This window comes from Mustela nivalis, assembly GCF_964662115.1.
Source record: "Mustela nivalis genome assembly, chromosome: 10".
Lineage (NCBI taxonomy): Eukaryota > Metazoa > Chordata > Mammalia > Carnivora > Mustelidae > Mustela > Mustela nivalis.
Genome location: NC_139029.1, coordinates 63,242,778 through 63,266,773, shown reverse-complemented (window position 1 = coordinate 63,266,773; position 23,996 = coordinate 63,242,778). Strand labels below are relative to the sequence as shown.

The window sequence follows — 23,996 nt, the reverse complement described above, 5'->3', positions numbered from 1 at the left end:
AAAACACTGGAAATCAACACAGAAGTCATCAGATATTAATGAGCTACAGACCTACAAGAGCTCATATGGATGAATGGGCACCAAGATCTGGCTTTCCTTCTCATTAAGTTCAAAATTCTAGAGGAAGTTTAAACTGAAAGTAAGAAATTCAAGCAAAGGGTAAACAAAAAATGAGGTCTTTGCAAGCTTTTTTAAATGAAACCTTATCAAAACATCCCTGCTAAGTCAGCTTTCCAATCTGAAGATTTCTTTGACCTGGTAGATTTTCTTAAATATTACCCTCGGTTAAGTCACATAGTTATTTTTTAAGACTCACCTTTATAAAAGCATAGCCAGCTCCATTTTCTGTAATGGTGAGACCAAGTGAGTCCTCAGATTTATATACATTCACTTCTTTTTGGTTCCCTTTCACATGGGCAAATATGAAATCTTCAAGGCCTACATACGATCCTAAGAGATTTTCCATATCAACTTTAGGTGTGTTTAAAGTGCAATATAAGATCTGTAAGAAAGAAAAAAATAGGTTAGCTCAGTTTCCATCACAAAGCATTCTGATCATTAGATATAATATTTGAGTGAACCAGTCCTCGATTTATGATCTAAGAAGTTACATCATTAACCTCAGATAATATATACAGAGTACTTCCTATAGACAAGGCTGTGTTCTAAACAATTGACAGCCATGATCTCATTTAATCCTCACATTGACTTTAGAAATACATTATCACCTCCAAATTATAGAAGATGAATTTTAGGCTACTGAAAGAAAGTAATTTGCCTAAGGTCACAAAGCCTGTGTTTGTCAAGAGCCAAATTCTGAGTTCGGATCATAGTGATTTAACACCTACATTACCTGCCATTTACAATGCTAAAACCAAAAGTTGTGTTCCCAAAGGCAAGGCCATGACATGTTTACCACAATGAAAATATAAGCAAGACTGTTTTTGAAAACTGGTGATTTTTTTTTAATGATGAAAATTATTTATCACATTATAGTGCTTGAGAAAAGTAATGAATGAGGTACTAAAATGAAGAGGTCTAAAACAGACCTTAAAGACCACAAATCCAGTTCCTTAATTTTCAAAATAAAGGAACTGAAGTACGGAGAGATGAATGCAATTTGGTCAAATCCACATGATGGTAGGGACACCTTGGTGGCTGAGTTGGTTAAGCCACTGCCTTCAGGTCAGGTCATGATCCCAGGGTCCTGGGATCGAGTCCCGCATGGGGCTCCTTGCTCAGCAAGGAGCCTGCTTCTCTCGCTGCCTCTGCCTGCCTCTCTGCCTGCTTGTGTGTACTCTCTCTCTCTCTGGCAAATAAATAAAATCTTTAAAAAAAAAAAATTCACGTAATGGTAGAAACAGCATGAAGAACTGGAATAGTAAAAAGTGGTGTAGAGATTCTAAAGCGACTCATGTCACCATGTCTTTATTGAAGCTCATTTTCCTTCAAAAACAGGATTCATTTTACTAAAATCTGCAGGGCAGCTCAAAGTTTGTTCACCATGGTCTGGGGCCCAAATATAAAATTACAGAACAGTAGGAGAAAGGGGGTTGAAAACATGTCATTGGTTCAAAAATTAAGTTCAACAAACATTTCCTGAGTACATATGTCCCAAAGGAAAACATTTTAATACAGGTGTGTTATATCAAAATGGCTAAATGGAATTTTTTTTCTTTTTACTGTCAAGTAATTTTGCCACAGATGTTTCCAGCCCTTCCTCCAAACCTGAGCCTTGCTTCAGTCCTCCCTTTCAACCCTTTCCCTGTATCCCTGGGTTTCACACCATTCCTGATTCCCACTCGAACTTAAGCCTTAACACATCCATAAGCCTCATAAGGTTCAGAAATGGTGCAACTACTACTTATCAAATGGCCCTTTAAGCTATATCAGAATGTGTCTGAGTAGGAAGAGTTCTGTCACACGGCCAAAAGGTCCAGCATGGTCAGCAAAACTCTGATCAAATCTGAGAAGTGTATGAAAGGAGCTAGTGATGAGGACAAGAGGCAACTGGGTACCAAAGAATAAAGGCTTACAAAGAAAAACTGGTGTCCCCACCCTTTCCCTTTTTCATCTGTGGTGAGTTGTGCTAACTGATGGATGTTTGATTTAACCCCTTGTGTTCCTGGGCAGGGCGTAATATATTTGGTGATCAGAACGTGAGCCCAGGGTCCTGGGACTGAGCCTCGCACCAAGCCCCACACCTGCATCAGGCTCCCTGCTCACTGAGAAGCCTGCTTCTCCCTCTCCCTCTCCCACTCCCTCTGCTTGTGTTCCCTCCCTTTCTCCCTCTCTCTGTGAAATCTATAACATCTTAAATAAATTAAAAAAAAAAAAAGAATGGCCCCTATTATTATTCTAACTGTGAAATCAATGTATAATTAGTCCACTTACAAAAATCATGAATAGTGTGGGTAAATGGCCAAGGGAATATGCAGAGTAAACAGCTATTCTGATTTCCTTTCTCAAACAATGATGGGAAGGTGAAGAAACAGTTTTGTTTTGTGTGGTTTTAAGAAGTGAATCTATTAATGTGTTCACAGTGGATCCCAAACACCATTAGTATAAAAGCAAGTTATCAGTTAGGAAATAAAACACGAAAATCTAAATGATGGGGAGCACCTGGGTGGCTCAGTCAGTTAAATGTCTGCCTTCAGCTCAGGTCATGATCTCAGGGTCCTGGGATTGAGCCCCATGGGCTCCCCACTCAGCAGGGAGTCTGCTTCTCCCTCTCCCTCTACTTTCTCCTGCTCGCACTCTCCCTCTGCTCCCTTTCTCTGTCAAATAGTAAAATCTTAAAACAAACAAACACACACACACACACACACACACACACAATGATGATGTAACAGGGCAGGAGAAAAGCCCCAAAAAGGAAATCCCACACAGAGTGGACTTCTAGTCACTATGCTGCTTCCTTTCTTTCAATTTTTCACATTTCACTGCAAAGCAAATATTAGATTTCCTGTAGGTATGATCCCTTTCACCGTGCTTCCTCCCTTGCAGAAGAACATTCCATTCCAGACAGCCAAAAGTTTGCAGGCAAGGTATCTTCCCCCCCCTTCCCCCAGAAGAAGTGGAGCCAGCTACATCCTTCACAGAACAGAGCTCCACAAGAGGCTGTGCTGAAAACCTGCAGGAAAGTAACGGTCACTGAGAGGGAGAGTGCAAGCCCTCTACAACAGCAAGTAAAAAAACGCCCTAACTTCAGGTCAGATCTCTGTGGGAGATCTCAACACACAACCATCAGCAAATATATCTGTAAGTATGTGATAAAGGGTTAGAAATTCAAACACATCCTCGCTGAAAAATAAGTGATATAGTGCTTTCTGAATGCTGCAAAATTCTTGCTTATTCATCCACCCACCAATCATCGATTAAATACCTGCTTTTCCCCAGGTTCTGGGGAAAGTAGAGGGAGAGGGAGAAGCAGACTCCCTGCTGAGTGGGGAGCCCATGGGGCTCAATCCCAGGACCCTGAGATCATGACCTGAGCTGAAGGCAGACATTTAACTGACTGAGCCACCCAGGTGCTCCCCATCATTTAGATTTTTGTGTTTTATTTCCTAACTGATAACTTGCTTTTATATTAATGGTGTTTGGGATCCACTGTGAACACATTAATAGATTCACTTCTTAAAACCACACAAAACTGCACACTATGTATGCAAAGACACACAGTCCTTATACCAGGAAATCCCAGGCTCATATACTGCACTGAGGTATAGTAAGGCAACATGATTCAACTGAAAGAGAGCAAAAGCTATGAATATTTTAAACCAAAAAGAAACTCAAATACATATCTTGAGGTTTCCTATTTCATTCATATATTTCCCTCAATCCAAAATCTAAAATGCAGGCACCCATTCCACCCCTATAATACCCTTACCTATTGAGACTCTGCTCAAATGTAACTGCCCAGATGGAATCAATCTTTCCACTTTGCTCACATCATTTCAATCTAGTAACTCATTCAACAGTCTAAGTCACCTTGCCTTGGATTCTTGCTGCTTTAACACATGTATTTGTCATCCTCACCCTGAGAGGAGATCTTGTCTTGTCTTCTTTCTCCTACAATAGCTAACAAGCACCCCACTCCCTTTGTATCTGAATGGCAATGACAGCATACATTCATTGACCTCATTTGATATAATATACATGTATACCAGGTTTTATTGTCCTCATTTTGCAGATAAGAAAATTGTGATTTTATCCAATGAACACAGCTAATAAACGTTTATTGTTAGGATAGGGAAAAAAATGATGCACTGTTCAAGTCATATCTGTGTTCCTTTAAGAAATACTGCTTCCACTGTAAGTATACTAGATAAAAGACAGTAAGACATAGTATTTAGTGTATTCTATACCTTCTCGTGAACAAACTAAACTAAATCAAAAGAAAGTAAACTCAGGGCAAGGTATCATATTATAAGGTGAGTCATCCATTAGATAAAAAGATTTCTGGTGGGGTTTTTTTTTTAACTGTAAAATGAAATCCTTAATGTCTTCTGAGGTATCTGCATTTATTGCTTTACTACCATTGTCCATTTTCATTAAATAAATGGAATATTCTAGTTTTGCAGTTGAACTCTCTAAGTTCCTGGCTCCCTGAGCAGATACCAGATGGCCTCCCAGGAGTGCCACCCTACTGCTGCCAGCCACCGCTACCCACAAAGGAGTCAAGCCCAGTGGGGACACTACATTGGACCCCATGGGCAAGAAGCTGCATCAAAAGCTGATGACACTTATGACCCTTTTTTCTACCTTCCCTGAATCAGACCACCTCTTCAAATGGGTGGGGACCATCATGGAATAGCTGGCACAGTATATGAACACCTGAGGTACACGTTCTCCCTGGAGTTCACCAGTGACTACCCTTACAATGACCCATATGGTGAAACTCCTCACACCCCACTACCACCCCAGTACAACACCCAGGCTAATTTCTGCCTAGACATCCTGAAGGACAGTGGTTTATCCTGTATGATGTCAGGACCATCCTCCTGTCCATCCTAAGCCTGCTAGAAGAACTTAACATTGATAGACCTTTGAACACATGTGCTGCTGAACTCTGGAAAAACCCCACAGCCTTTAAGAAGTATCTGCAAAGAACCTATTCAAAGCAGGTCTCCATCAAGATCCCTGACTGCCTAACCTCTCTCCTTGTATTGTCTTTTTAGCTTTTCTTTAGATGGTCTTCATTCCTATCTAAAACTCTGCATCTTAAGCTGTGGTGTCATTTTTGTTTTGTTTTTAAAGATTTTATTTATTCATTTGAGAGAGAAAGAGCACACAAGCAGTGGGGAGGGGCAGAGGGAGAGGGAGAAGCAGACTCTCTGCTGAGCAGGGAACCCAATGCAAGGCTCGATCCAAGGACCCTGAGTTCATGACCTGAGCCAAAGGCAAAGGCTTAACCATCTGAGCCACCCAGGCACCACTTGTTTTTGTTTTTTAAATTAAGCCCTTAAGATTGAGCCATTGTAGTAAATAAATACATTGGGTTTAAAGGAAAAAAAGATAAATGGAATACTCATGACAATTTCATTTCCTAAAGCAGCACTGACCAACAGATATGTAACAAGCCACAGAATTTTAATTTTTCTCATAGCTGCATTAACAAAAGTAAAAATAGATGTTAATTTATTAACTTATTAATAGATGTTTATTAATTATATAATCCATATATCTAATACATTGTTTCAAATAGATAATACAAAAATTGAGATAGTTTACATTTTTTAAATTTTTAAGATCTTACTCAATTTGAACTAGCCAGAGTGTCCAGGATCTATAGTTTGCTACTAGCTACCACATGGGGCAGCTCAGTTCTACAATATCCTGTCTTCATCAATTTTATACTTTGTATTTTCCCCCATCTCCCTGTATCTGCACATGGCATTTCCTTAACCAAAAATGACATAGCCAAAACCCAACTTCTAAATCCAGTATATGTCAAAATCATTCCCATCCAATAAAGTCTGCTACATTTTCTATTATTATTATCCTAGGCTAACTTTTTTTTTTTTTTTTAAAGATTTTGAAGTAAAGTCTACATCCAATGGGGGGCTCTAACTCATGACTCCAAGATCAACAGCTGTCTGATACATAGTCTTCTCTCAGAATATTTAGTTACACAAACTAATTTCACCAACCCATTCTAGATTAGATTTTGTTGTTTCCAACTAAACTCTAGAATCATTCATTATATTTTTTATCTTTATAATTCTTCAGTTTAAAAGTTCTACCTACTACTATCTCATTTTATCCTTAAACTCAGTAAAGTAGATGGTAAATTGTGTTTAATACATTGACTGTATGCATCCTTATAGTAATTTCACATCCTATTCCCCCTATCAAAAATTTTAGGCACATGGACACCTGGGTGGCTCAGTTGGTTAACTGTCTTCACTTCAGCTTAGGTCATGATTCCGGCGTCCTGGAATCGAGGTCCACATCAGGCTCCTTGCTCAGCAGGGAGACTGCTTCTCCCTCTGCCTGCAGTTCCCCACTGCTTGTGCATACCTTCTGACAAATAAAATATTTAAAAAAAAAAAAAAAGGGTGCCTGGGTGGCTCAGTGGGTTAGGCGGCTGCCTTTGGCTCAGGTCGTGATCTCAGGGTCCTGGGATCGAGTCCCGCGTCTGGCTCTCTGCTCAGCGGGGAGCCTGCTTCCCTCTCTCTCTCTCTGCCTGCCTCTCTGTCTACTTGTGATCTCTCTCTGTTAAATAAATTAATAAAATCTTTAAAAAAAAAAAAAAAGAAGAAGAAGAAGAAATTTCAGGCACAGAAAAGTTGTTCCCCCTTCCAATAGAAGCAAAAAAAAAATTTTTTTAAGGCAGGGAGGGGCACACCTAGGTGGTTCAGTTGGTTAAGTAACAGACTCTTGATTTTGGCTCAGATCATGATTTCAGGGTTGTGAGACTGGGCTCCATACTGGGTGTGGAACCTGCTTTAAGATTCTCTCTCCCAGGGGCACCTGGGTGGCTCAGTGGGCTGAGCCTCTGCCTTCAGCTCAGGTCATGATCCCAGGGTGCTGGGATCAAGCCCCGCATCAGGCTCTCTGCTCAGCGGGGAGCCTGCTTCCTCCTCTCTCTCTGCCGCCTCTCTGCCTGCTTGTGATCTCTGTCAAATAAATAAATAAATAAATAATCTTTAAAAAAAAAAAAAAAAAAAAAAAAGATTCTCTCTCCCAGGTGCCTGGGAGGCTTAGTCGTTAAGCCTCTACCTTTGGCTGAGGTCATGGTCCCAGGGACCTGGGATTGAGTCCCACATCCCGCTCTCTGCTTAGTAGGAAGCCTGCTTCTCCCTCTACCACTCCGCCTACTTGTGTTCCCTTTCTAGCGCTGTCCAATAAATAAAATCTTAAAAAAAAAAAAAGTTCTCCCTCTGCCCCTCCCCACCCATAATTGTGTGTGTGCGCGCGCGCATGCGAGCACCACCCGTAGGTAGGTGTCTCGAAACAAAAACAGAAACAAACAAACAAACAAAAAACAACCAATGGATTAAGGGGTAAGCAACTTGGGGTGCCTGTCTGGCTTCGTCAGAAGAACATGCAACTCTTGTTCTCAGGGTCGTAAGTTTGAGCCCCACATTGTGTGTAATTTTTTTAAATAAGCTTTAAAAAAAAAAAAAGATATAAGAGACTTGAATCTAGTCCCACTTCTGTACTCAGTGAGCTGTTATTTGACCTCCATAGTCCTCAGGTACATGACGGCATCATTAAAGCTCGGTCTACATCATGCAGTTGTTATTTTAAAAAAAAAAAAAAAAAACTCAATAAGACACTATATATACTTTTTAAACTAAAAGCCTATTTTTAAGGTTATTATTCCTGGAATATAAGTGCTTCTTGAACAGTAATATTTACACTTACAAGCAGCTTACAAGCTGCTTATATTGCATAAGTTTTCCTGAGGAGATCAGAGTATGCTCCTTTTTAATGTCATCACCAGGAGGGATTTCTTTTTCTCCCATAAATTACATTATCCCTCAACTTTGTTGTTGAAGAGTAACTCATGGACAGTGTTCTTACCATGCATAATATCTGAACTGTTATCCTCCAGTTCTTACCATATGGTTATTATCATTCACCCTTAAAACTCGGCTAGGATGATAAGTCTGAACAACTATATAGAATCATTAATATAAATTAAATATTGTCTTTTCTCTCCATTATATACTTTACAATGTGCTTTATGTAAGGTTAAATAAATCATTTGTCATTGGTGTTTCAAAAGATATTCTGTTACCACAGATCTCTCCAAAAACACATTAAATGCCACCTCCCACCTTTTTTTTTTTTTTTTTTTAAATCCAGGAAGCCCATTTCCAACTTTCTTTTGTTTGATGCCTTCCTTAAACAGGAACTGAGCTGGCCAAAGATCCCACGTGTTCCAAAAACCTCTGGAAGAAGTTATGGGCTTGTGTAGCTGGCATTACATTACTAGTGGATGTGATTTTAGTAAGTAACTGGAACTGTAACCTCTTAAAGTTTATCTAAAGTAGCAGTATTAATATTTTAATACAACTACTTTCCTACATCTCAATCTATCCCAAGAATCTTGCTACTTTTTACATACTTTCTAAAATAAGCAATTATAGAAATACCAATATTATAGAAAATAAAGAGAAAGTACATAATGACAAATCTAATAATTAAACCATAAATTTAAAAAAGTTTTCTTAAGTAATCTCTGCAGCCAATATGGGGCTCAAACTCATAACTCTAAGGGTCATATGCTCTAGGGACTGAGCCAGCCAGGCACCCCAACTTGGCCATACTTCCATTAGGAGTTAATATCTTGTCTTTATCCATAAGAACACCACTTGGATTGTTTCCTGTGTTAATGACTATGGTTTCCTCTGGGCTGTTCTCATTATCTAAGTCTCAAAGACTTTTTCCTCAATTAAAAAAAAAATTTTTTTTAATGCAAGTATTAAACAAAATATACAATCAAAAAAATTATTATACCTCCATTAGTTAATTATCCTTAAAATAGCAGGAATTAAGATCAAACTAAGAACAAAATAATTATGGAGAGGAGGGAAGAGGGTTACCCAATTACCCTGAGTCCTTGAACAGAAGGGAGTAGCTCTAACCAAATTGTTACTCATTACTCTTCCAGGGTGCGTGCCTATCTCAGTCAGTATAGCATGAGACTCTTGATCTCAGGGTTGTGAGTTCAAGCCCCACATTAGGCATGCACGGAGCCTACTAAAAACCAAAAACTTTCAAAAGCTCTGAGTGTCTTATGGTACCCCAAAAATATGTGGTAAATGTACTGTATCAAATAACTTCTAAAATTCCATTCTTCAATTATAGTCCTAAACTGGGCCACCTGTTCATCCCCTCTTAACTGTACAGATTGGATACTGACTTCCGCTTCCAGAAAAACACTTGGAAAGTGAAGTAACTGAGGAGATAGCTCTGGAAGAATGGAAAATAAAATCAAAATTCAAGGTCCAAGAAACATTACATGCACCAGGCACTTTCATAAATTACTTCCTTTATTCCCTATGGTACTTCTAGGTGAGAGGTATTATATTACCACCATATATATATATGGACTAAAAAATAAAGGCTTAGAAATGGCACCATTTGCAACAATATGGATGGAACTTGGGGGCCTTACACTAAGTGAAATAAATCTAACCAAGAAAGACAAATACTGTATGATCACACATATGCATAAAATCTAAAAAAAAAAAACAAACTTCAAAGATACAGAACAAACTAATGGTTGCCAGCAACAGGGATAGGTAAAGGAAGGCAAAACAGGTGAAGGTAGTCAAAAGTTACAAGCTTCTAGTTATAAAATTAACAAGTCATCAGGATGTGATATACAGTATAGCAACTATAGCTAATACAGCATTGTATATTTGGAAGTTGCTAAGAGAGATCTTAAAAGCTCTCATCACTAGAAATCATAACTATTTGTGTTGATGGATATTAACTAGATATTGTGGTGATAATTTTGTCATATATATAAATATTGAATCATTAGATACCTGAAACTAATAATATTATCTGCAATTATATCTCAAAATAAAATAAAGAAAAGGCTTATAGGGTCATATCAGTAGTATGTGGTACAAATGAGATTCCAACCCTGGATGTCTGAGTTATTTTCCCTGCAATGTTACCTCACTTGACATCTGATATCTGCAGAGAGACACCAAAGTTACTGATCACTTCCCAAGGCATTAGCTCAACTAATCCTTGTGAGTCAGGTCATGGGGGCAGGTATCACTACACCCTGTGCAGAGGAGAAAACCAGCTCAGACCCATTAAGTGATTTATCTAAGGTCACATAGCTAATGAATGACAAAACAAGAATTCAAACTTCTGGATTTTTCTAACCCATGATACTATAACTAATGTAAACATAAATTCAGCTTTGAATTTAAAACAAAGGCAGAAACTATATATTTTGTGTTCTATATAGAGCCAAATAATACCATTTATCTAATAAACCACCCACTTCCTAAAAGGAGTTAAAATAGATTGCAAAAAGGAGCTATTTGTAATTGGACTTTAAAAATCAAATATTAGATGATCAGTAAATATCAAAATACTAACACATTGTTTGATTTGATTTACTGTAAGTTTAAAATTATTTCTTCCAGATAATTTTGAAACTGACTAGTTACATTTGTTTCTTTGTACTATAAATAGGCATTTAAAATCTCAAACTTATTATTTTCCCAGCATAACATATGTACTAAATTTCTAAGATTTGTTTTTAAAATATACTTGATTTTATATATATAGTGCCCCTACCTTCACCTCGTCAATGGCTATAGTCATCTAGAAACAAGTTCCAGCATTTGCAAAAGATAAAATTGGCAACAAGACAGATATTTAGAAACCTGATACTGTATGCTCTATTTAGACCTTCATGAGGATATTGTACAAAGCCCTGCCTCGAACTGTGTAGAACTTTCTATAAATGATTCACTTCTAAATTAGCTGCCCTGGGTCAGCAGTGGCAAGTCCTAAATAAAAGGTGAATCATCCTTTGTACTCTTCTTCTTCTTAGCCAGCAAAATAATAGCACAAAAATAATTTTATCCAAAAAAAGAAAAGCAGATTTATATTTGTTAATCTACCAAATGACTTCCCACAGTAACCAAAAGAACATTTTCTTTTGCTAATGAAAGCTAACCGAAGCAACTATGTGACCAAAAGAGTCAAAAATCTCAAAGCAATTCTTGAAACATAAGTTTAAAAGGATAAGGAGAGGTTTTAGTCTTGCCTTTGTGGACATTACAGAAATACTAAACTGAGTAAGATAAATCAAATGTGTATGGCTATATATATCATCCTTTTCCACTATATTCTTCCAGACAGAACTTTATCCTAGTCTATTAATGCTGCAAGGTTACGTGCCAATTTTAAAGACATCATAAATCACTGCTATTCCCCTGGTCAGGTGCTGTCTCAAATTTTCCAGCTTCCTAAACCTACTTATCTTCTTAAAAGCCTCCTCTTATTTGACACATAAAATGGAAAAGAACGTAAAAAGACAAAGACTATAACAAGGAGACATTTTATATCTAAGAACAATGTAGTAAGGTGGCTTGTAAAATATTATAAATTACATTAATAAAGAGATTTATGGTTAAGCTTTCCAGTTTACCAAATACAAAACGTAATTTATAAAAGATGGCCATTATATCTCAAAAGGAACCCTAATCAAAATTTTAAGATGTGTTTGGCAGAAAGCTCATGTAACACTATGTTCATATTAACCCAGGCAGCAGACTTACAACCCTTACAATGAAATGGCTACAAGCATGTTATATTTAAAAAACCCCTAAATAGGGGTATCTATGTGGCTCAGTCATTAGGCATCTGCCTCAGGCTCAGGTAATGATCCCAGGGTCCTGGGATTGAGCCCACATCGGGCTCCCCGCTCGGCAGGAAACCGGCTTCTCCCTCACCCACTTTCCCTGCTTGTGTTCCCTCTCTCACTATGCCACTCTCTATCAAATAAATAAGTTAAATATTTTTAATTAGTTAATTTAAATAAATATACATATACAAACATACCACCTAAATGGGGATGCCTGGTTGGTTCAGTCAGTAGAGCAAGCAACTCTCGGTCTCGGAGCTATGAGTTTGAGCCCTATGCTGAGTGCAGCTTACTTTAAAAAAGTACTAAAAGGGGCACCTGGGTGGCTCAGTGGGTTAAGCCTCTGCCTTCGGTTCAGGTCATGATCTCAGGGTCCTGGGATCGAGCGCCACATCAGGCTCTCTGCTCAGTGGGGAGCCTGCTTCCCCCTCTCTCTCTGCCTTTCTGCCTACTTGTGGTCTATGTCTGTCAAATAAATAAATAAAATCTTTTTTAAAAAAAGTACTAAAATAGAAGACACCCATATAAATCATGGGAAACTGGAAAGCAAGCATGGTGAGCCAAGGAGGTGTCAAGTGGGAGGGACAAGGGAAGGTGGTCTATTCCCTACTATTTCCTAGGACAGAAATTCTGAAAGAGATGAGCACTTTATATAAAAAGTGGGCCATTTGAAAAACTATAAACATCTTGAGAGAGACTGAAACTGATTTTTATTCTAAAGTAGGACACCTAGAAAGACAGGAAATTGTACAAGGTGATAGGGTGAAAGGTGACAGAAGAAAATGTACTACAGGGTTCCCTAGATGAGAAGTAACAAAGGATTGGGGGAAGACAAATCCAATGACCACCTCAGACACTTAAATTGTTCATTAGCAAGTTGGAGACACATGGGGGCGGGGGGAACAGAACAAAACAAAAGAAAAACCTCTACGGGTAGGGTCAGTGTGACACAAGTATGTACAGTCTTAAATTTAGAGGAACTGAGTATATGTGTGAGAGTGTGTTTGTGCATGCATGTGTACACATAGTGTGCATGAAGCTTCTTCTAGGCTCAGCTTGCTTAATCCTGAACCATCTCCCACCCAGGGAATGAGAGTCCCAAGAACAGAGACTGGGAAAAAGTGGAAAGGCATTGCCAAGAGTAGAATTATGTCACAGACTCAGAGACACTTAGGCACAACCCTGGCTGGAAAACTCTCCCCTGTGCTTGGATTAGTTTATGAGTAGTTCCTACTCCCCTGCTCTAAGCAGCTCCTTCCCACCCTCTGCTTGCCAACATTACTGCCATTCTGGCCTATAAAACTCCTGGGACTAGAGCAGGCAGAACAGTTTAAGAGGGGAGGAGAACCCAGCAGTGTCCAGAGGCTTCCCGAAGAAGCTGGCAAGCTACCACAGGGTTCTCTCCTCGACTCCCAGGAATGTGTCACCCAGTCAGAGCCAGGACGAGGAGTACCAGCATCGCCCGGCTCCAGGCTTGCTGCTGACACTGCGCCCTCACTCTCGGCTTCTATTTTTATAACCACACTATCCTCTTCCCACCCCCTCTCCGAATGCCTATAATTCAAAAACTTCCTTACTGCCTAGGAAACTGGCATGTTTATTGTTGGTGTTTAATTGGCAAATGTATGACATGTTCTTACATTTTTCTTCTTTCTCCTTTTCTAGTAGTCAATTTGGTTACAATTAGGCAGACTGCAGGTCCCAGTTTACTACTATTGTCCCAGAGTAATTTTTTTTATTTTATAAGTAGGCTGCATGCCCAGTGTGAGGCTTGAACTCAAGACCCTATGATCAAGAGTCTCATGCTCTAGCAACTAAGCCAGCAACACCCCCACCACCACCCATCACAGTAATTCTTACTATCATCCCTGTCACCCTCTGAAGTGCCTGGATTTGGAATATAAATTTTTTGGCCATCTATTTATAATACATCTCCTATTAAGCTGATGAAATAAGCATATTCCCATTTCAGAATGACATGAGTAAAGACAGCATGGAATAAAAGGAAAAAGATAAATTTGGATGTTGAAGAACAGCAGTGGTAGAGTTCTTCCTCTATCCTTTAACATCTAAGTAATCTTTCCTAGAAGCTACTTGGAAGGAAAATATCAGCATCTAGGACTTGCACACAATTAAGATCCTAGGAGACTTGCATGTGTGGAGAGTTGAGCTCTATGTGTTCGGTGAGAGAAAAGGGTAAAATATAATTATATGCTGAGACAAATTCTGCTACAGGTATGCTCTATGCATAGGACACAAAGAAATACAGATATTATTAAAGAGTTATTTTTGGCACATGAGAAACATTGCCAGAGCAATCCTGAATTAACTGGTATATTTACTATTTCTCAAGTTTAACTGAGATCTTCAACTTTGTTGAAGTAATAAATGAACATCATTTATTATGTTTATACTAAGCTTTTAGAAGAAGCCCTCATCAGAAAGGTCCAGATTAGTTACTATAACACAGATTTCCACACTGAGATAACTTAGTTTGAGGATCATGTATAGGGATATACCTTTAGATGAGCCTTCCTTATTTGGGGGGATTTGGCCAAGGACAGGAGAATGAAAAAGTACAGAGCTAGGTGGAAGCAACATGGCAGAGGAGTAGGAGACAGAAATTTGGAAAGAACCCAAATACATGGAGACTAAACAGCCTCCTACTAAAGAATGAATGGGTCAGCCAGGAAATTAAAGAAGAATTGAAAAAATTCATGGAAACAAATGATAGTGAAAACACAACTGATCAAAATCTTTGGGACACAGCAAAGGCAGTCCTGAGAGGAAAGTACATAGCGATACAAGCCTTTCTCAAGAAACAAGAAAAGTGGGCACCTGGGCGGCTCAGTGGATTAAGCCATTGCCTTCGGCTCAGGTCATGATCTCAGGGTCCTGGGATCGAGTCCTGCATCGGGCTCTCTGCTCAGCAGGGAGCCTGCTTCCCTCTCTCTCTCTCTCTGCCTGCCTCTCTGCATACTTGTGATCTCTCTCTGTCAAATAAATAAATAAAATCTTAAAAAAAAAAAAGAAAGAAACAAGAAAGGTCTCAAGTACACAAACTAACCCTATACCTAACGGAGCTGGAGAAAGAACAGCAAATAAAGCCTAAACCCAGGAGGGGAAGAGAATCATAAAGATCAGAGCAGAAATCAATAGAATAGAAACCAAAAGAACAATAGAACAAATGAACAAAACTAGGAGCTGGTTCTTTGAAAGAATTAATAAAATTGATAAACCCCTAGACAGATTTATCAAAAAGAGAAAGGACCCAAACTAATAAAATCATGAATGAAAGAGAAGAGATCACAACTAACACCAAGGAAATACAAACAATTAGAAGAACATATTATGAGCAACTATATGCCAACAAATTTGACAATCTGGAAGAAATGGATGCATTCCTAGAGACATATAATCTACCAAAATTGAACCTGGAAGAAATAGAAAACCTGAAGAGACTCATAACCAGCAAGAAGATTGAAGCAGTCATCAAAAATCTCCCAACAGGGGTGCCTGGGTGGCTCAGTGGGTTAAGCCGCTGCCTTCGGCTCAGGTCATGATCTCAGGGTCCTGGGATCGAGTCCCACATCGGGCTCTCTGCTCAGCAGGGAGCCTGCTTCCTCCTCTCTCTCTCTGCCTGCCTTTCTGCCTACTTGTAATCTCTCTCTGTCAAACAAATAAATAAAATCTTTTAAAAAAAAAAATCTCCCAACAAACAAGAGCCCAGGGCCAGACAGCTTACCAGGGGAATTCTACCAAACATTTAAAAAACAATTAATACCTACTCTTCTGAAACTGTTCCAAAAAATAGAAATGGAAGGAAAACTTTCAAACTCATTTTATGAAGCCAGCATTACCTTGATCCCAAAACCAGAAAAAGACCTCACCAAAAAGAATTACCAATATCCCTGATGAACCCAGATGTGAAAATTCTCACCAAAATACTAGCCAATAGGATCCAGCAGTACATTAAAAGGATTATTCACCACGACCAAGTGGGATTTATTCCTGGGCTGCAAGCTTGGTTCAACATCCATAAATCAATCAATGTGATACAATACATTAATAAAATAAAGAACAAGAACCATATGATACTCTCAAATAGATGCTAAAAAAGCATTTGACAAAGTACAGCATCTTTTCTTGATCGAAACTTTTCAAAATATAGGAATAAAGGGTACATACCTCAATATCATCAAAGCCATCTATGAAAAACCCACAGCGAATATCATTCTCAATGGGGAAAAACTGAGAGCTTTTCGCCTAAGGTCAGGAACACAGCAGGGATGCCCACAATCACCACTGCTATTCCACATAGTACTAGAAATCCTAGCCTCAGCAATCAGACAACAAAAAGAAATAAAAGGCATCCAAATTGGCAAAGAAGAAGTCAAACTCTCACTCTTTGCAGATGATGTGATGCTTTATGTGGAAAACCCAAAAGGCTCCATCTACTACAAAACTGCTAGAACTCATACAGGAATTCAGTAAAGTCTCAGGATATAAAATCAATGCACAGAAATCAGTTGTCTTTCTACACACCAACAGCAATCCTGTTTACAACTGCATCCAAAGCCATAAGATACCTAGGAATAAACCTAACCAAAGTGGCAAAGAATTTGTACTCAGAAAACTATAATGTACTCATGAAAGAAATTGAGGAAGACACAAAGAAATGGAAAAACGTTCCATACCCATGGAATGGAAGAACACATACTGTAAAAATGTCTATGCTATCAAAAGCAATCTACACATTTAACGCAATCCCTATCAAAATACCATCAATGTTTTTCAAAGAAATGGAACAAATAATCCTCAAATTTATATGGAACCAGAAAAGACCTTGAATAGCCAGAGGAATGTTGAAAAGGAAAGCCAAAGTTGGTGGCATCACAATTCCAGACTTCGAGCTCTATTACAAAGCTGTCATCAAGAAAGTATGGTACTGGCACAAAAACAGACACATAGATCAATGGAACAGAAGAGAGAGCTCAGAAATGGACCCTCAACTCTATGCTCAACTAATCTTCAACAAAGCAGGAAAGAACGTCCAATGGAAAAAAGACAGCCTTTCCAACAAATGGTGTTGGATAAAATTGGACATCCACATTCAGAAAATGAAACTGGACCATTTCTTTACACCACACACAAAAATAGACTGAAAATGGATGAAAGATCTCAATGTGAGGCAGCAATCCATCAAAATCCTTGAGAAGAACACAGAGCAGAAACCTCTTCGATCTCAGTTGCAGCAACTTCTTTCTAGAAACACCACCAAAGGCAAGGGAAGCAAGGGCAAAAATGAACTACTGGGACTTCATCAAGATCAAAAGCTTTTGCACAGCAAAGTAAATAGTCAATGAAACCAAAAGACAATTGACAGAATGGGAGAAGATACTTGCAAATGACATATCAGATGAAGGACTTGTATCCAAAATCTATAAATAACTTATCAAACTCAACACCCAAAGAACAAATAATCCAAACAAACAAACAAACAAACAATCCAATCAAGAAATGGGCAGAAAACATGAACAGATATTTCTGCAAAGAAGACATCCAGATGGCCAACAGACACATGAAAAAGTGCTCAGCATCACTCGGCATCAGGGAAATACAAATCAAAACACAATGAGATACCACCTCACACCAGTCAGAATGGCTAAAATTAACAAGTCAGGAAATGACAGATGTTGCTGAGGATGCAGAGAAAGGGGAACTTCCTGCACTGTTGGTGGGAATGCAAGCTGGTGCAACCACTCTGGAAAACAGCATGGAGGTTCCTCAAAGAGTTGAAAATAGAGCTACCCTATGACCCAGCAATCGCACTACTGGGTATTTATCCTAAAGATACAAATGTAGTGATCTGAAGGGGCATGTGTATCAGAAAGTTTATAGCAGCAATGTCCAAAATAGCCAAACTATGGAAAGAACCTAGATGTCCATCAACAGATGAATGGAAAAAGAAGATGTAGTACATATACACAATGGAATACTACACAGCCATCAAAAGAAATGAAATCTAGCCATTTGCAACGAAGTGGATGGAACTAGAGGGTATTATGCTAAGCAAAATAAGTCAATCAGAGAAAGACAATTATATGATCTCTCTGATATGAGTAATTTGAGAGGCAGGGCAGGGGGTTTAGTGGGTAGGGAAGGAAAAAATGAAACAAGACAGGATCAGGAGGGATAAAAACCATAAGAGATTCTTAATCTCAGGAAACAAACTGAGGGTTGCTGGGGGTAGGGGGGTAGGGAGAGGCTGGTTGAGTTATGGACATTGGGGAGGGTATGTGCTATGGTGAGTGCTGTGAAATGTGGAAACCTAATGATTCACAGACCTGTACCCCTGGGGCAAATAGTACGTTATATGTTAATAAAAATATTTTTTTTTAATGTATAGGTCTAGAAGAGAAAATTTTAAAAATTAAAAATAGTATCCAAAGAGTTGTAAAAAAAAAATGTATCTTGTTTAAGGAAAAGAAGATACCTAACCTGCTATTTCATTCAACTGTTACAACAAATCACAAAAAGCAAGTATTATTTTGCCAGTGACATTTTTTTGCCAGGTACATTTTGCCAGAGAGAAAATTTAGGCTAGAAGGTGGCATCTCCAGGAGTCAAACCCAGGGCACACCACACCACCCTGAAACCCACCCCCCACTGTATGGTCCTGAAAGCTTTTCTATCATGCCACCTTGACTCCCTGTCTCTCAAAGGATGCCATGAACCCTTCAAAAAGCCACAGCAACATATGTTGCTTTAAGATATAAAAGCCTAGGGGCACCTGGGTGGCTCAGTGGGTTAAAGTCTCTGCCTTCGGCTCAGGTCATGGTCCTGGAGTCCTGGGATCAAGCCCACATAGAGCTCTCTGCGGGGAGCCTGCTTCCTTTCGTCTCTCTCTGCTGCCTCTCTGCCTGCTTGTGATCTGTCAAATAAATAAATAAATAAATAATCTTTAAAAAAAAAAAAAAGATATAAAAGCCTAAAATGTCACAAATCTAAGAAACCACTCTCCACTCTACATAATTACAACCCTATAAGATTAATCCTAAAACTGAATATATAAAACCAACAGGTCTTTCTGCTGGTTTTTCCCTTCTTTCTTTCCCACTTTTTTCGCCTTTAGCACCTAACTTCACACGTAAAGCAAGTACTTTATCTCAAGCAACTGGTTATAAAGCAATGTTGCTGGTGGGAAGGGGGGATTTTGGCCCCTAATGAAACAATCTGAAATTTTGTGGAGGCCTTTTTGGTTGCTAAAATGATTGTGTGACCCTGCTGGCATCTGGGAGACAGGGGCTGATGTAGGGATACTGTATGAACTCTAACACAGACGCCCAGCTCAGTTAAGAACTGTTTGGCATTCCACGTGATTTTTAAATGTCCTCCAGACATTCACTTTGGGGAGAGGAATACAAACAAAGATTTATTTAAGCCTAAACCCTAGGTGTGTTACAGCTGAAGTATTTTTGGTTATCACTTTCCTGGACTATAATTAACATGTAAATCAAGGAAAAGACTTAACCTGTTTGTGCTAAAATTTACCAAGCACGGTTTATCATTTTAGAAAACCAAGGCACTCACAACAATGCTATTCACATAACGTTTTATGTTAAAAATTCAAATATCATTCTATTCCCATTGTTACATTACAGTAATTCTACAAACATCAACAAATATCATTTACCCCTTATTTCTTTACACATTATATAAAGAAAGTCAAAACATTCAGTTGAATATTGTCTTATTCTTTAAATCCAAACTTATTCACTACAAGTAGATACAAGCACCTAACTGCTCCATTAGGTCTTCTATGGTAGTTTTGCCCATACTGAAATCCATATTTGTTTCTAATATTAGAGTTAAGGGGCACCAGGGTGGCTCATTTGGTTAAGCATCTGATTCTTGATTTTGGCTCACTCAGGTCATGATCTCGGGGTCATGAGACCAAACCCTGCATGGGGCTCCACACTTGGTGGGGAGTCTGCTGGAGAGTCTCTCTCTCCCCCTCTGCCCCTCCCCATCCCCTACAGGCATGTGTGCATGCTCACTCTAAAAATAAATATTAGATTTAATATAATTTTTTCAATTATGTGTATAGGTTGGTAAAATTTTATTTCAGAGTAATAAAAAGGGTGTTACTTCAAGTCCAACAAGGTTAAGAACCACCATATAAAAGGAAAAGGTATGGGCTTTGGGGCCAGACAAACCTAAGATCAAAGACATCCCTTTAGACTGCATGACTTGAATAGTTTACTTTTGCTCTGAGCTCCAGTTGCCTCATCTACGGATTGTAGCCATCTCTAAGGCTTTGGATAGGAACTGTCATTTCCCATAGGATGGCATGGGTTAAGTTTTGATATTCAACAAAAATTCCCTTCTCGGTTCAAGATATATTTCCCTTTCCCCCACACACCTCCACATAAAGACAGGAAAATTAAGACAGGAATGGGGAAGTATAAAGAAAACAGAAGAAAGTAACAGGAATCATGACCAGCCCCTAATACCCAGCCACACCCAGAACAAACTGTTAGTACCAAATGTGAGAAGCCACAAGAAGTTAAATTAAGATTCTGGCCCTGGGTCATCAAGGACATAGTGTTAATGCCAATCACAGAAACTACTACTATATTAATGCAGTATGTGGATATGTGAGTTGTCTCAAGAATAGAAACAAAATTATCATTTCCTCAGCCTTGTTACTGTATATCCCTTTAAGGCCTCGTAAATTTAACACTACATTTTAAGAATCTGTGACTTTTATAGATGGAGATGATCTACAAGATTATCCTGGATTTTAGCCATTAAAAAAAAAAAAAAGAGTTGAGGGGTACACAGCTGTCTCAGCCTGTAGAGCAAGTGACTCAATCTTGGGGGTCATGAGTTCAAGCCCCATGATGGAGGTAGAGTTTACTTAATAAAATGAAAACAGTAGTAGTAGTTAAAAGAGAGAGAAACAGTTAAAACTGTTCTCTACATGTTCTTTATTTCCAGGGAATTTTTTTTAATAGAATAACAAAAACACTTTTTAAATGCTTGAGTTCTTGAGTCTCTTAACCACCACTTATGGATGGCCATAGATTTCTAAAAACAAGTATTCTATCATTGATAAGTTCTAAGATCCCTTCTGGCTTTCACTTATCTCTAGTAGCCACAAGACCTCCTTGCTATTAGTCATGCCCAGCGTGAAGCCTACTATAAATCAATCAATAAAGAAATAAATAGTAATTCTATTATTTGGGGGCACGTGGGTGGCTCAGTCAGTCAAGTGTCAGACTTTTGATTTCAGTTCAGGCCATTATCTCAGGGTTGTGAGATCCAGGCTTGCACTGTACATGGAGCCTGCTCAAGATTCTCTCTCTTCCCCTCCCCTACTCACATGGGTGTGCCCAAGTGCACTCTTGCTCTCAAAAATAAATAAAAGTCAAAGGAAAGGCTTATACTCACAGATATGCATGTACTTTCACACATACACACACAAATTCATAGAGTATTTTTCTGTAAAGATAGTCAAGAAAGTGTCCACAACAGATGCTTCTGGGGAAGAAGACTATGGAATGGTGGCTCTGGGTGACCCACTTCCCCTCCCTGCCCCTGCCTTATCTTTATCACGTGCATCTATTATTTTTCAAGTAAACAAAAAAATCTTTAAAAAAATAAAGTCCGTTTTTAAAGTAGTTTCTACACCCAATGTGGGACTCAAACCCACAACCGCAAGATAAAGAGTTGCATGCTCCACTGACTGAGCCAGTCAGGCACCTGTAAAAACTGGTTTTAAATAACAGTATTTACTATGTAGCTCCCCTGTGGACTTCTGCTAGTAGATTCAGTGAAAGAATGAAATAAAATTAAAAGAGACCACTTCCCTTTGGTCAAATATTATGGATACTCTTAACTGAGAGCCAAAATGTAGAGTTAGGAAAAGGAGGACCTAAGAGGTAGGGTGTGATTATTAACACTAAGAGGAAGGCAAGACTAGACACACTGTATTAGAAATAAATGGTACAAATTGATCATAACTATCCTGCTTATATCCAAACAGTCTGAGGCAACTACAAAAGAACTTGTGTGATGTCACCATCCCAAATTTCCAAGCAATATATTTGAGGCCACGAAACCAAAAAATATACCCTAAATTCTAAAATTTTAAGTTTATATTACTGCACCTTACTGAATCATATACATGGAATTCTATTTTCTGAAATGGAGTTCAAAACACTTCATTTTTTATTTATTTATCTAAAAGCGAGCACTATTAGTGTTTCTGTCTTGTACTCTCTGTCCAGAACTTCTTTAACAAGAAGGAAATGGTCTCTAAATGGTCATTTAATACACCAGTGTCTCTTCAATTTCTAGGATTTCTATAGTGCAACCACTTGCAAAGCAGACAGAACTTTTGCTGTTTTGTTTAGAATTTTTAAAATGTAAAGAAAGAAAGAAAGAAAAAGCCTCTTGCTTGAAGTCTTGCTTATTGTTTCATTACTACACTTTGCTATATAGTTACAGTTTTGCATTTGTGGAATCAAAATGACATGCTAGGTATATACATTAAGCAGTAAATATACAATGACTCAATACTCTGAGGCTTTACCATAACTTTCTCAGCCACATTCCAGCTCCCCTTTCTTATCCCCTACCTTATCTCCGCCTACCTTATCCCCATCTGTAATATTTGGTGTCTCTGGCAACATTCTTCATTCTCTACCTTGCATTATCAGCATATGTATACTTGTCTTAGTTGACCTTGTTACCACCACACCTGTACATTGTTAGCTCCAGGAAATGGCACTTAGTAACCTTTGTGTGTATTTTAATACTTTGTACATAAAGAGAACACTCTTATTATGTTTAGTTAGCCAACATATAGCACATCATTAGTTTTTGATGTAGTGCTCAGTGACTCATTAGTTGCATTTAACACCCAGTGCTCATCACAACACATGCCCCCCTTAATACCCCATATTCCCACCTGCTCCCTTCTGTAACCCTCAGTCTGTTTCCCAGAGCACAGAGTTTCTCATGGTTTGTCTCCCTCTCTGATTTCTTCCCATTTTTTCCTCCCTTACCCTGTGGTCTTCTGCGCTATTCTTTATGTTCCACATATGAGTGAAAACATATGATAATTGTGTTTCTCTGCTTATTTCACTTAGCATAATCCCCTCCAGTTTCACCCATGTCAATGCAAATCATGAGTATTCATCCTTTCTGATGGGCTGAGTAATATTCCACTGTATATATGAACTACATCTTTATTCATCTATGAAAGGACATCTCGACTCCTTCAGCAGTTTGGCTATTGTGGACATTGCTGCTATAAACATTGGGGTGCATGTGCCCCTCTTTTCACATCTGTATCTTTGGGGTAAATCTTTTTGAGTACACAAGCTCTGGAGAAACATTCAAGCTGAAAAGCACTTTGGATCTCCTCATTTAACCCAATGGTTCCCAAACACATATCTACCAATAATACATGACAGGTCAGCTGCCCAGGGATATCAGGGAACCGCAAAAATCATAATATTCAGGTCCTAGCCCAAATTTATAGAAGTGGAGCCTAGAAACCAGGGTTCTTTTAAAAAGGTTGCCAGGTGATTCTGGGATGCAACCAGGTTTAGGAATCACTGGTCTAGTCTACCCAGTCCATATTATATATGAAGAAACTATAGCCCAATGAGATGGAAGACTTGCCCAACGTTGAATCGCAAAGTGAACAGAACAGCAAAAAGATCAGCAGAGGACAATGATGAAATGGAAACTATCTGGCCAAGTTCTTCAGAATGAAATAAAAGATAAGCATTAACTAGATCATCATCAGAGAACCTTTCTATCACTGAACATAACAACTGACAAATGGCTTTTTTAAAACATAGGTAAGGTTTTTTTTTAAATATGTACCTTAGAATATTGGCCTAAGGGATATTGTGCAGGTAAAAGAAAAGGGGGGTTCCACAGTCAAATAAATGTAAGGAATGAAAAACAACAAACTTTTTAAATTTTTAGTGGACTTCTTAGGGCCTTCAACATAAAATTACGAGTCTACAAGATAACATTTCCCAGTTCTGCAAAAGCTGAGGCTCTGTAAAATAATTTTTAAGAGATTAGTATTCCTTGGAACACATTTTAGAAAATTCTA

The 23,996-nt window shown here is 38.6% G+C and overlaps 1 protein-coding gene across 3 annotated transcripts in view; it reads right to left on the bottom strand.

The window, feature by feature from the left end:
* Window positions 1-23,996, bottom strand: part of GIPC2 (GIPC PDZ domain containing family member 2) — an 87,439-nt gene that overhangs the window by 51,140 nt on the left and 12,303 nt on the right. For 2 of the 3 annotated variants that reach the window (XM_082686684.1, XM_082686682.1), the window contains exon 2: window positions 317-502. In XM_082686684.1, coding sequence (XP_082542810.1) covers window positions 317-502 — 186 coding nt within the window. Of the gene's footprint in view, window positions 1-316; window positions 503-2,987; window positions 3,070-23,996 lie in introns of those variants that run through there. The other variant, XM_082686683.1, reaches the window with a different exon arrangement.